The sequence below is a fragment of the Rhinatrema bivittatum genome, chromosome 13 (genome assembly GCF_901001135.1).
Source record: "Rhinatrema bivittatum chromosome 13, aRhiBiv1.1, whole genome shotgun sequence".
In the NCBI taxonomy this organism is placed as follows: Eukaryota; Metazoa; Chordata; class Amphibia; order Gymnophiona; family Rhinatrematidae; genus Rhinatrema; species Rhinatrema bivittatum.
This window is the reverse complement of record NC_042627.1, coordinates 19,218,398-19,232,729: the sequence shown is the minus strand read 5'-3', so window position 1 is coordinate 19,232,729 and position 14,332 is coordinate 19,218,398. Positions and strand designations below refer to the sequence as shown.

At 40.6% G+C, this 14,332-nt stretch overlaps 1 protein-coding gene across 1 annotated transcript in view; it reads right to left on the bottom strand.

The window, feature by feature from the left end:
• Positions 1–14,332, bottom strand: part of NPTN (neuroplastin) — a 181,897-nt gene that overhangs the window by 114,220 nt on the left and 53,345 nt on the right. The window contains exon 2 of the mRNA XM_029574797.1: positions 2,444–2,791. Coding sequence (XP_029430657.1) covers positions 2,444–2,791 — 348 coding nt within the window. The remainder of the gene's footprint in view (positions 1–2,443; positions 2,792–14,332) is intronic.

Below are 14,332 nucleotides of genomic sequence, written 5' to 3'. Positions count from 1 at the left end.
AAGTGTACAGAAAAGCAGGAAAAACTGCCTTTCTGTACACCCTCCGACTTAATATCATAGCGATATTAAGTCGGAGGGCCCAAAAATTTAAAAAAATTTAAAATTTAAAAAAATAAAAATTTAAATGTGCCTGCGGATTGGAAGACAGATGCTCAATTTAGCTGGCGTCCGTTTTCCGAACCCATGGCTGTCAGTGGGATGCCGGTAAAATTGAGCGTCGGCTGTCAAACCTGCTGACAGCCTCCACACTTCTGTCAATAAGGAGGCGCTAGGGACGCGCTAGTGTCCCTAGCGCCTCCTTATTACTGCGGGCCCTCATTTAAATACTCGATCACGCGCCCAGGATAGTGGCCTGGGCGCGCGTCGGGAGAGCGGGCGCTCGCCTCGGAGCGCCGGCTCTCCCGCGGTTTTTACTGTATCGGCCCAAGACATAGCAAGATGGTAGACATTCTTTCCACTTGCTCCTGCGTTGCTGCTCACTATGGTATTTCTTTTTTTTTTTTTTTTTTTACTAGAAGATCCTGGGATGGGCATCTTTGTCAGCAAGTAATGTAGATTGTGAAAACAATGTTTTGAGGTAAAAAACTAAATCATCCACTAAAGAAGCCATCGTTTGGAAAGTAACCACTAAAAGGTGGAAGTATCACTGCATTTGTCAACATCTTTTAAACATTTGTGCCAAATACTGGATACCACTTTCTTAATTCTATCTGAACAATTTCTTATGTAGTTGATTTATCACTTTTTTTTTTTTTTATTAAGCTTAGGGAAAGCCAGGCAGCAATAATGCCAAGGTAATTTTGCATGAAGCTGGGGAAAGACAATGACAATTCAACAAAATAACTGTTATAATCTTTAAAGTATACAATTATAAACAGGATTTAAAACATGTGATTGTGACCCAAACTTAACTTCTACAGTTCTGCAAACTGCAGGTGGTTGCCCCTTGTATTATGACCATCATTCAGTTGGATACTTTCCGTCTGATGTTTATACCTCATCACATGTACCGAAAATGCGGACTTATGAATAATTAGGCGCCAACAATTTAATTAGCCTTTCACCCTTTAACAGGCTTATATTTTGACTTCTCCACCCACCTCCTCAGGATGATTGTCCTGTCAAACCAGGTTCCCTTGCTGGCAAAGAATTACAAAGAACTTCTGAGCCATTTGTTGCCACTGTTATGCTAATGAAAAACAACCTTGCAATAACTGTCCATCTTCCCTGGAGTCTGAGAGTATCACCTGCATAATGCTTTCAAGTAACAGGGTTCAACCCTTCTGGTAATTTCAAATATAATCAACTAGATGGTAACTTTCTATCTAAATATCTCTCTTCCTAGTACATCCTTTAACTTAAATGTGCGTCCATAAAAATATATATATAATATATATACACGTGTATGTATATATATTATATATGTGCATATATATATCATATATGTATACAATTTTCACACACAGACAAATGTGTGATTGAAAATTATATATATACTTATATATATGTTCTAGATTTTGAAAGATAATTCTAAAACTGGAATTTCATTTGTTGTAAATCAACCAATTACAAGTGTCACAAATAAAAATTCAAAGCCTAAAGATTCTAAAATGTGAGACGTAAGAGTCTTGCTTTATACATCACCATAAAAAAATTAATGTATGTTAATCAACTAAAACCTGTTAAATTCTCTGTTGCAAATTTCAGAAAAAAGCTTGTCAGCTTAGCACTGAACTAGCACAAATGCCTGGAGTTAGAGACTTTATGCTGCATGTAGCGAATTGCAGCAAACTATCATCCAAAAAAGTCTATTACATACTAAAACAAAAAGAATTCAACTAGTATTTAGTTGTAAAAAGCACATTATGAAAAAATTTTGCTGCACCAAGGTTGTGTACTACAAATCAAAAACTAGTATAAAATAACGTGAAAGGTTTCTGTGGGAGTGAAAATCCTCCCCACAAAGAGGAGTGAAGAAATTCAGAGAGCTCCGATGAAATGCCAGGAGGAATGAAAAGAATGGGTTATATCCAGGCAAGAGTTACACTTAAAAGAAAATAAATTACAGAAAGGCACGCGTGAAGAACGCGAAAAACAAAGATGGCAGGAAACCACCTGCAAACAAAGGAGGGGGACAAACACAAACACAACTGGGGGTTGGGTATATGCCTTAGAGAAGCTCTGAATCAGTTCCAGATTTCCCAGGTCCGTGGATCCTAAGGGGAAACAGAAAGATAAAGGCAGCAGAGAATCTTTCACTCACTATAATGGGAGGAAGAATCTGAGTTCAAAAACGAGACAATAGGATGGTTATCGAGGGTCTTGGGTGAAGGTGGGGAGAGTGGATGGGTGAGCAAAGGGGGGAGGGGGGGGGACGACAGGAGTCACTGGACCGCATCTAGTTACTACAGTACCACTACTGTAGGGGTGATGATGAACTCACTCTGAAGGACGCTTATGGTGGCCTGGGCTCGAATCCATGTTATGGAAGGGTTTTGCCTCAAGTCATTCCGCCTGGGATCGTTGCTCGCCCTGCACTCGTATGTCCCCGAATCCTCCAAGGTCAGGCTGGTTATTCTCAGTACGCTCACTCCATTTGTGCCGTAGGCGGTGTTAATGGTAACACGGCGCTTCCTGGCGCCATCCCACAGCTGTTTGAAAGTGTCGACCCGGTTGACTTCGGCGTACCACCACTGGATATCTGGGGTAGGGATCCCAACCACGTCACAGTACAGCTCAAAGGCGTCCCCCGTGAGTTTAGTCTCTGACATGGGCGACTTGACAAACCCAGCTAAAGAAGGAGGGGCAGCAGAAATGCATTGACAAGCGAGTCATAAAATAACAAATCGTAGAACAAAAGCAAGCAAGAATGCAGAAAACAGAAGTCTATTTAAAAAAAAAAAAAAAAAAAAGACATTCTGCCTATTGCAACAGCAATTAAAAGGTTGGTTAAATAGCAAAGAAAATAAAAGTATATACTCACACTCCCCACACAATGCATAGCTTCTGTATTTTAATTTTTTTCTATATCAGAACCAATGAGTGATTTATGAGAAAGGCTAAATGGATTTACTAGCTTAATTACATGGGTCATGGCAAGAAAATTGTACTTTTCTTCACTGAATCAATTTGGTACAAAACATTTTTTTATTTAATGTTTTAAAAATCTATCAGAAGTCTATAGCATCATAAAAAGTTTCTATTGATTGTACCACTATGTTTATATAGGGTGACCATACAGAACTACAGGATTTATTTAAAATAAATTATCCTGCCTTTAGCTTCAAATATGGGGCAAGTAATTTTTATGCTAACAAAATCAGTCCATAGCTTTGAAAATTTCAACTGCTATGGGTTTGAATTATACAGTATGATTAAACAAAGTTTCACAGTATAGCATCACATTCCTTAATAATTGCTATTATTGAAATAGCAACTGCTGGGTGTTTTTTTTAATCCTATTTTTCATAATAAATGGAATACATAAAACCCCGTTTTCATTCAAAGAGTACCCCGCGATGCATAGTAGTGCATTTGTACTTTAGAAATATATGTGAAAATACTTATGCAATATCTTCCACTTTATAACACTTTCCAAAGGGTGTGGGGGTAGCAAATGTTTAACAAACGGACAATACTATTACCATCAAGTAACTACTTCCGAGTAAAACAAGCACAGAAAAGTAAAAGTATTGCTTAAATATTACATTAATTCACTGGCAGAGCTGGGACTAGACCAGCAAAGACTCAGTTTACCAAGTGTTGTTCACTAAAGAGAGAACAGAAAAACATTCCTTTATGATTCACATTGATCACTGAATATTCCTTCAGTCTGAGTTTAACACTTGAAAAGTCTGATTTACAACAGCATTGATATAAACTGTGCACTTCCAGATCTCCTCCTCCACGCACCCATACGTTCATCAGGTTTAAACCATTAGTAAAGAATCCCTTCCACAAGAGCAACATATTATCTTGAAGCTGGGATGCACCAAATCCTCAGCGTCAGCTTCACTTCTCCTTTTCCACCCACATACGACTGGCCTAATTTAATATCTCAAGACAATATGAAAATCATTCCTTGAGCTACTAAAAGGCATGATGAGCTAAATCTAAATAAATATTGCAGCCTCAAGCCAGCCGAAGGGGAAAAAGCCCAAGCTGGACATAAATTTCAAGTCTCTTAACTGGCAACGTAAAGCTCTGACTGCCAAGCCATGAAGTCAGATCCTGATTGTCATATTTAGTCTCACAAATTTCATTTAATGTATAGATGTGAATATTCCATAAATATGCTTTTCACAACTCAGATTTTGTATTGTGCTAGTGAACAGTTTTAGAGGCAGTGTTACTAACCTCACCATTTATGGAAACAGGATATCCATGCAGAAGGTTGGAAAAAGCCAGGCATCAGGTCATCCAGGTAACTAAAATTCAGGGACCTGCACCTGCTTTTGGCCTTGGCAGAAGAGCTAATGTAGTCCAGCCTGGGTGGAGAAGCTGCTGCTGCTGCTGGGACAAGGCCAAAGAGATCTGCTACCCCTGTGGCCAGAAGTAGAGAGGTCATGGCAGGAAGACAGAGGCTGAAGGGAAATTATCTATGGGGCTTGGGAGGGGGAGGATGGAAGGTAGACCACAGCTGGAAGGAGGTAAGAAAAGGAAAGAAGGTGAAAGGGAGAGCAAAGAGTCAAGCAGGTGCAGGGGAAGCAAAACATGCAAAAAAAAAAAAAACCAACCTAAAAAGATCAAAAAGCCCCCCCCCCCCAAAAAAAAAACCTCTAAGGGGTAGAATTTTAAAGTTATGCGCGGGCGTAGATTTGTTCGCTCAACCCAGCGCGAACAAATCTACGCCCGATTTTATAACATGCGCACGCTGCCGCGCGCATGTTATAAAATCCAGGGTCGGCGCGCACAGGGGGGTGCACAATTGCGCAACCTGCGCGCGCAAGCTGAGCAGCCTGCCTCCGTCCCCTCCGAGGCCGCTCCGAAATCAGAGCAGCCTCGGAGGGAACTTTTTTTTCCTCTCCCCCCCCCCACCTTCCCCTACCTAACCCACCCCCAGCCCTAACTAAATCCCCTCCCCTACCTTTGTGCAGAAAGTTCCACCTGCCCGAGGCAGGTGTAAACTTGCGCGTGCCAGTGGGCTGCCGGCGCGCCATTCCCTGGCCCAGGGGCTCGTTCGGAGGCCTCAGTCATGCCCCTGGAACGTCCCCGGGCCGGCACCACGCCCACAGCCCCACCCCCGGAACACCCACAAATGCCGCGCCGCCCCCGACGCCCCCCGGGGCTTTGCGCGCGCCGACGGCCTATGCAACATATGTGCGCCGGCGCGCAGAGCTTTAAAAATCTGCCCCTAAATGTCTTGGCCCCTAAAAATTCTTGGCTGGCACTCATTTTCCACCCCTGTTTCATAAGAACATAAGAAATTGCCATGCTGGGTCAGACCAAGGGTCCATCAAGCCCAGCATCCTTTTCCAACAGAGGCCAAAACTAGGCCACAAGAACCTGGCAATTACCCAAACAAATCACGTAATTAAATGGAGGTAGTTTTCAAAACCAGTTACTCAGGTAAATTGGTCTGTCTGACAGTTGCCTTCCTCTCCCCAGCTGAATCTATACATGGGCTTCTACAGTACGGGTCCTTTTAACCATGTTAAAAAGAGAAATTCCCGGTGGTATGTTTAGGTCCGAGGAGGAAAGCTGCTCACATTTGGCATTTTCAACTGTTCACGTGCTATTTTATACCCTTTCCACCTTGGCTGTCTGCATAAATCGCAAGTGTAAAGCACGCAAGCACTTTTAGAGTACATTCTTCAGCCTATAGTAGTTTCTCTTTGAGAACTGGCCTTACGTTCTCATAGTAAACAGTACCAATGTATTTTGCAACTATGCAGACTATTTGAAAACTGCCCCACAATAACTGTCAAGCTGTTGTAAACAGGCTTTGTTCCCCAGCTTTCCAACATGAGGGAAGAAACAAGTGAGCAGCCAAAGAAATGCCAGAAAATGGCTAGCAAATTTGATTGTAGAAAAATAGCCTTTTTTTCATTTCATCTTCTCTGTGCAGACCCAGTTACAGCAAGACATACAATGACCTACGCTTCTAAGCAATCTAGTCAAATTTTATGCAGAGAATGGTTTAAAGGCCCAAGTTCAATATGGCTGCCCATGTATTTTTCTGATTCTTTTAGTTTATTTGGAATCCACTACCATTTTTATGCAAACAACATCCAGTTGTCTGTTATTTTAGGATCACAGTGAGAAGAATTTGTGTCTGGAGATGATCTTAAAATGGATATTTTATAACAGATTAAAATTAAACAGACAAATCAGAGATATTATGGATTAGATGAAATGAAAGCTAGAGCCTCTTCCAGAAATTGATAGTGTGAATTGTCCTTTAATGATTGCATATAGGGGCAGATTTTCAAAGGGTTACCTGCATAAGATATGCGCGTAACCCCCAAAAAGCTGCCCCTGCGCGCGCCGAGCCTATCTTGCATGGGCTTGGCGGCGCACACAAGCCCCGGGACGCACATATGTTCTGGGGCTTGCAAAAAGGGGCGGGGCGTGGGCAGTCTGGGGCAGTCCAGGGGCGGGGCCTGAGCCTCCAGGCACAACGGCCATTTGCTGCTGTGCCCGGGATCGCGGGCCGGCCGTTGGCCTGCGCGCGTAACTTCTTCAACAAAGGTAAGGTGGGGTTCTAGGTAGGGCTGGGGGGGGGGCGGGAGGAAAGTTCCCTCCGAGGCCGCTCCGATTTCGGAGTGGCTTCGGAGGGAACGGGGGGCAGGCTGCGCAGCTCGGCGCGCGCAAGTTGCACAATTGTGCACCCCCTTGCACGCGCTGACCCTTGATTCTATAACATGTGCGCGCGGCTGCGCGCACATGTTATAGAATCGGGTGTAGATTTGTTCACGCCGGGTTGCCCGAACAAATCTGCGCCCGCGCACAGGTTTTTAAATCTGCCCCATATTGTCTTGGGGTGATTTTGGATTCTGGTTTAACAATACAACCGCAGATTACAGTGGTCTCAAGAAATATATGGTCTTTACACAGTTAAGATTACTAAATCAAACCCATTCATTTGCAACTCGTGTGACTATAACATCCTGATTTAAACTTCTGCAATGTACTCTTGTGCAGGTAATTTCCCCTAAAGAAGTAAGAATTGGGATGACATGTAGCACTTTTTCCTATTCTGCTCTGCATTTATGAGCCTTCGCTCCTAAATTAATTTATTCAGTATCAGATTTGATTACTTTTAGAGACGTTAAGACTTGGTATTTTAGTCACGTGTTTTATTTTTGTATTATTCATTTCACTTTGGCTGCAGCTGAAAAATTGTGTCTGTTATTAGAAACTATTGTTGTATTTATAGCTTTTAGATTTTACTAGTTTTATTGTGTTTTGATAATTATCTTTTATTATATATGTTTTATTTTTTAATGCTAAATCTCACCTTGAATAAACATTGGAAAGGCGAAAGATAACAGGACTGAATGAATAAATACCATACTAAGATATTTTTGTAACATAAACAGTTACATTGTATTTACATTTATTTGGATTTATGAATCACTTAACACTAAAGAATAGGTCTAAGTGATGAACAAGAATACAATCAAACACAATTACAATGTTAATACAAATAAAAGTAGATACATAATAGAAAATGACTAAAATATCAAACAATCATAAAACATTATACATAATCTAGCGTGGATAAAAAAATAAATACAAGTAAACGTAAAAATAATAAAAATAAACAGAAATTTTACAGTTTGCTTTTACAAACTGCAAGTCCTCAAAAAACTTAAACCCCTCCTTTATTTCTCCGACTTCAGGCTAGTACTTCAATCCATAATACTATCAAAGCTCGACTATTGCAACTCCCTGCTACTAGGTCTACCCAACAACACGATCAAACCATTACAGATGGTACAGAATTCTGCTGCCAGAATTCTAACAAGCACTAACAAAAAAGATCACATCACCCCAATCCTTAGTAATCTACATTGGCTTCCCATTAAACAAAGGATACTCTATAAGGTACTCACAATCATCCACAAAGCGACAAACAAAATAGCTCCCATCACGTTAAGCTTTCAACTCCAACCGCACACATCTTCCAGACCTATCAGAAGCGCTTACAAAGGATCACTGCATGCCCAACAAGTAAAATCATCTCTGAGCAAAAGAGCGCTATCCTTAGCAGGCCCCCACCAGTGGAACATGCTCCCCCCAAATCTAAGACTTGAACCCAATCATCAAGAGTTCAAAAAAAGGCTAAAGACTCTTCTTTTCCAACAAGCCTTCCCAGACTCACAATCCTACCAAGACGGAAAGTCTTCCAAATAAGAAGTATCCCCTAATTATGGTCACCATACCAAGTCCTACCTTCAGGTCTCTGTAACTGGACAACAATCTTTGAGTTCTAAAAATTAATCTTATTTATATTTTCCTCTGCAACTGGACTACAATTTCTAAGTTCAAAATTCATTTTATCTTATTATTTATATTTGGCATGGTTAATATGTCACTATATCCAAGTTAAATATTTAAATTATACAGTTTATATTACATAATTTTATTAATTACAAGTAAAACTATTCTATATTATTTATTATCATTATGTTAAATTGTCATCCAGTTATAATGTTCCATATGTACCACTGTTCTATGTAAAGCCCCCTTATCTCTGTTGGGCAGTTTATCGTTATATGTAAACCGGAGTGATTTATAGTCTCTATAAGAACATCGGTATATAAAAATTAAAAATAAATAAATAAATAAATAAAAGAATAAAACTTAAAATCTAAAAATAAACAAAGTTGAACAAAAAGGTCTCGACTAGCTTTCTGAAATTCTTTAATGAGTCACACTGCCTAATTTCAACTGGGAAAGATTTCCAGAGCATAGGACCTGCCACAGAAATGGGAATGAAGCCACCACCTCAATTCACATAGATGGTAATGTTAATACCGGAGTGTGGGCGCACATGTAAGCATGTATGCCAGCTCACTCCAGAGACGCGGCCACTTTATAATTTCCCCCCTTTTTTGCGCGTATGGTATAAAATAGGCTGACCGCCTATATATGTGCGCACGATTTTATATGGATGCACGCATGTGCATACAAATGCCGCCTCTAACTTGTGAGGGGACTTTAATAGAAACGTGCGCTGATGCAATTACCAGCTAAGCTACTTCGTATCCAGTTCACCCAGGTAAGGGATAGGACTTCCTAAACCCTCTCTCCATTTAAATTGCCTTCCTTTTCCCCTCTTAACCCCAACCCTTAAACCTTGCTGACGTGCCTATATATTTTTTCTGTTTTAGGACTTACACGCCATCCATAGCAGAAGTAAAGGTACACGGTACGGGATCCTGGTGCATGCTTGGGCTCATAAGTTTTTATGTGATGGTTTCATTTATAAATCCAGGAATGCAGACACCCAGACCACTCCCATACCCTTTTTCTGGACTTTTTCATTTCTGCACATACTAGGAGTTACGCGTGTACTTGGGTGGCTTTTAAATTCATTCCATGCGCGCTGGCCTAACATACTCATGTATCTTCTGGTTCAGGCACCGTCGGGCTTTTAAAAGTCATCTAATAGGTTTTTAGATAGTAATGTCTTTCAGTAATCATCAGGTTGAGTCATATTTGAACTGATCACGTATCTTATGTTAGTTCACAATTATATAATTCTCTATTCCTTCCATCTTTTCAGACCTCTTTTGTAGTCTCCTCTATGTGGGATACCTTTGCTGAGGTTTCCAGTTCTGAAATTGAATGTATTTTATCTAAATTGAACACATCCTTCTGTGAACTAAACTAGTTTTTCGTCAAGACCTTTCAATTCATATTGTTAAGATTGTTAATCTTTCACTATGCTTGCTGGTTTGAAAAGAGCATCTATCCCTCCCTTACTAAAAAAAAAAAAAAAAGCCAAAATTCTAAGCGTATTTCTACATTTCCCTTCCTTGCCAAGATTATAGAAACTGCTGTATGGACTCAGCTTGATTTCCTTGAGTATCACGATGTGTCAGACCAATTTTAATTTGGCTTCCATAGATTTTTCAGTACAGAAACTTTGCTTCTTTCTAGTACTGACACTATGAGATTTGGCTTTGATCTTGAGTTGTGTTACATCATGGTACTACTAGATGTGACCTCAGTCTAACAATTTTAAGTCACTCCATCCTACTTGTACTTCTTGACAAGACTGGTATTTTGGGAACTGTCCTTAAATGGTTCTCATCCTTTCACAGCAAGTTACTATTTCAACATCTTCCTCTGTCTAGTTGGTGTCATATTTCTTCTGGAGCACCTCAAGGTTCCACACTTTCAGCAGCATTGTTTAATATTTACCTCTCTCTCCTCTGTAAATTGTTAGCCTATTTAGGCATCAATTATAAACTGCATGCTGATAACCTACAGTTTTTTGTGCCCAAACAGACATTTTGGTCAGCAGCTAATGAGTTTAAGTATTTGCTTTTCAACAATTAGAGCTTGTCTCACACATCATCTTTATTGATGAAACTGAGATTTTGATTGTGAGCAGACTTCCTTAACCTGAAGCTCCTTTAGTCTTTAAGTTTGAGAATCTCAAGATTAAAGTTTCTGCCATCGTTTGTAATCTTGGGGTCATCTTAGATTCTAAGCTATCAATAAAACCTCATATTAGCTCCTTGGTTAATCCTTCTTTACTAAGCTGTTACATAGGTTGAAACCTCTATTGTTTGCTGTTGATTTCAGGCCCACCTTGCTGGCTTTTGTCCTTAACGGATTGGACTACTGCAATTCTCTAATAGGATTACCTGCAAATTTGTTGAAAGCTAATAGGTATAAAATTCTGTTGCCAGAATGCAAACCGGGATACAACCCAATGAACATCCATCTCCACATCTTTATTCTCTTCAATGACTTCCCTTGTATAAAGTTCAAAATTGTATTTCTGGTTTTTAAACTTTTATATCAGAATGTCTCCCCTTGGGCAAATGTGATTTTGAAGCTATTTGTACCTTCTTGTATCTTACGCTGTGCAAATCTATGTTTGCTGGAGGTCCCCTCTTTTCACATAGTCCTGTTGCTAGAGGCTCATGACTGTGCTTTTTCCATCATTAGTCCACAGCTCTGGAATGACCTCCCTGATTCCATTGAGTCTTTGACTTGCAACACTACTTTTAAGAAAACAGTAAAAACCCATTTATTTGAAGTAATATTTGGTGGGGTTACACAAAAGGTTAAATTTTAAAACGTGCGCAGATGGACACGCCAATTTTATAACATGCGCACCCGTTATAAAATACATGTGCGCAGGCGGCGCACGCAAGGGGGGATAAAATTCAGCAAATGGAATGGAACAACTCCCCTATGAGGAAAGACTAAAGAGGTTAGGACTTTTCAGCTTGGAGAAGAGACGACTGAGGGGGGATATGATAGAGGTGTTTAAAATCATGAGAGGTCTAGAATGGGTAGATGTAAATTGGTTATTTACTCTTTCGGATAGTAGAAAGACTAGGGGGCACTCCATGAAGTTAGCATGGGGCACATTTAAAACTAATCGGAGAAAGTTCTTTTTCACTCAACGCACAATTAAACTCTGGAATTTGTTGCCAGAGGATGTGGTTAGTGCAGTTAGTATAGCTGTGTTTAAAAAAGGATTGGATAAGTTCTTGGAGGAGAAGTCCATTACCTGCTATTAAGTTCACTTAGAGAATAGCCACTGCCATTAGCAATGGTTACATGGAATAGACTTAGTTTTTGGGTACTTGCCAGGTTCTTGTGGCCTGGATTGGCCATTGTTGGAAGCAGGATGCTGGGCTTGATGGACCCTTGGTCTGACCCAGTATGGCATTTTCTTATGTTCTTAAATTCAAAGCGGCGTGGACTGGGAGGGAACTTTCCTACCCTAACCACACTTCCCCTTTCCTCCCCACCCTCTAAACCCCCCCCCCTTTTTCTTTTTTTTAACCTTTTATTCCGTAAGTAACCCACACCGGCAGCTGGCCGGCACGCGAGCCTCCGGGACAGCGAGGAATGGCACTGTCCTGGCCCACCCACTCTGCCCCCGGACCGTCCATCCCTGCCCCCCTGGCCCATTTGTCAGGGCCCAGCACTTCTGCGCGTGGCCAGGTCCTTTTTAAAATGCGCGCAACGCGTGCAGGGCCCAACCATGCGTGTAAGTGGCGATTTCTACGTATGTGGCCGATTTAAAATACAGCCATAAGCTGATAACTCAGTTTCCCTAAAGGTTGATTGGTTTTTGTAAGTTTTTTATGCAACTTTTGGTATTTACTGTTTCCTATAATCTGTACTTAGGATACATTTCAGCATGCATACCCCTCATTTTAAGAAATGTTCTGCAAGCTTGTGTCTTATTTGTGCTTTTTATTTTTTATGTATAGCTTAGATTTTTATTTTATTACTTTTACCATTTAATTTTACTTTGTGCACAGTCTATTTTGTGTATTTTATTGTATAAATTTTTTAACTTTAGTCTTTTATTGATTTATTTTACTTATGTATGTTTGACATGATATCCACTGTGAGTATCTGGATAAGTGTGGAATATATATTTTTTAAATAAATAGATTTTTTTTTAAATAAACATACCGCCTTTCACGGACTTACAGAACCCAAGTTGATTTACAACTATTAAAAATACAAAAAGCAATACATCAGATATAATAATTTGCAATGATTAAACAATACAATAACCAAATATATCAAACACAATAAAAACAAAAAACTACTTCTGGAAGTCTAACTTGGCCCTACTCCACTCTCACAAGGAATGGGCAAGCCACAAACTTCAATGATTAAATCTAACACCATATCATTATTCAACAAAGTCAGTCCCATCCAATTTCCTTACAACATTATCTAGAGGCTCACCACAACTATATATTAACTTCCCAAAACCCCAGTCACACCTTTGGGAGCAGCCAGTTTTCAGCTAAATGTCAGCTTTTTGATGATATATAGGCCAGGAAGCAGACAGGCAGAGGCACCTATTGACTGGAGCAAGGGACAATCCAAGGACTCAGGTGAACCCCGTCAGCCCCCATAGGTTTCCACTTATGCTTCTAGATGTCTTCTACCTCCGACTAAAAGGTTCTGTAACCCCTGTAAAGGAAACCTTGAGCCACGCATTGATCACAATTGCTCAGTCACCTGAACTCACATACGATATTCTGAAGATATGCCTATCCCTTCCCATCCCATGCTGATTTTGATGCAGGTAGAAAACTCTGCTGAACTGGATACCACACCCAGCGCAGTCAGTTCACCTCATTCCGGATCTGCATCAACCTTGATATTTCACTACAGCTCCTAGGCACAGGATGCATGGTGAGGGGTTTTTTGTTTGTTTTTAGTAACTTGTAGTATTATAGGGTTCCACCTCTACTAGTTATACTGTTAGCTATGACTGACCATGCATTGTATATCCATTACTCATAACAAATATGTATAATGTCAATTTTAGAAACTCATTTTTATTCAGTTATCTATATAAATAAAAATGTAAATGTTCATTTGTTCAAAATCTTAAATCGCCGAAAGTTCTTCACTGATTGCTTTGAAATTTTGACACAATGTTGCATTCGAATATGCGCGTGTTTTTATATACCTATATTATATAGATGTCACACCTGTGACAAGTAAAAACATGCTTTTTTGGAAAAACAGCACCATCTGTTGGACGTAAAAGCAACACACGCTATCTACAATATAAATGGGCTCTGACCGACGGACCGCAAATGCGCAATAGAGAGCAGCTCTACCGCGCATGTGTGGACCCTAGAGCTCTGCGCTACGTGCTGGGTGTCACAGAGGGGAGGAGGAAAGGGCAGACGAGTCGCCGCTCCGAGAAATGGCTCAGCCTGTTCCTCCGCCGCTGGGGAAGGGGGAGGAAGTAGGGACTGCCGGACAGTTACACACAGGAGGAGGAAAGGGTAGAAGAGTCGCCGAGCCAGTTCGTCCACTGCCAGGGAAGGGGGGGGGGGGGGGGGAAGGGAGTTGGGACGGCCAGAGCAGAGCAAATGCAGTAGAAAGCGGCTGTGAAGAGATCACAAGCAGCTGCAGCAGCCAAAGCGCAAAGAGCTGAACAGAGAACAGCTCGCTTAAACATATTAGAAATGTGCGCTCTTTTCTTTCTTTTCCATTTAACCAGACTGAGCCACAGCAATGCGTGGCCGGGTACAGCTAGTACTTATATATAATTTAAAAGAAGCTATATCATATATAGCCACAAAGTACAATGATTCAATGAATCCACTCATACAAACCACACTCATACCTATGTACATAAAAATGATATATT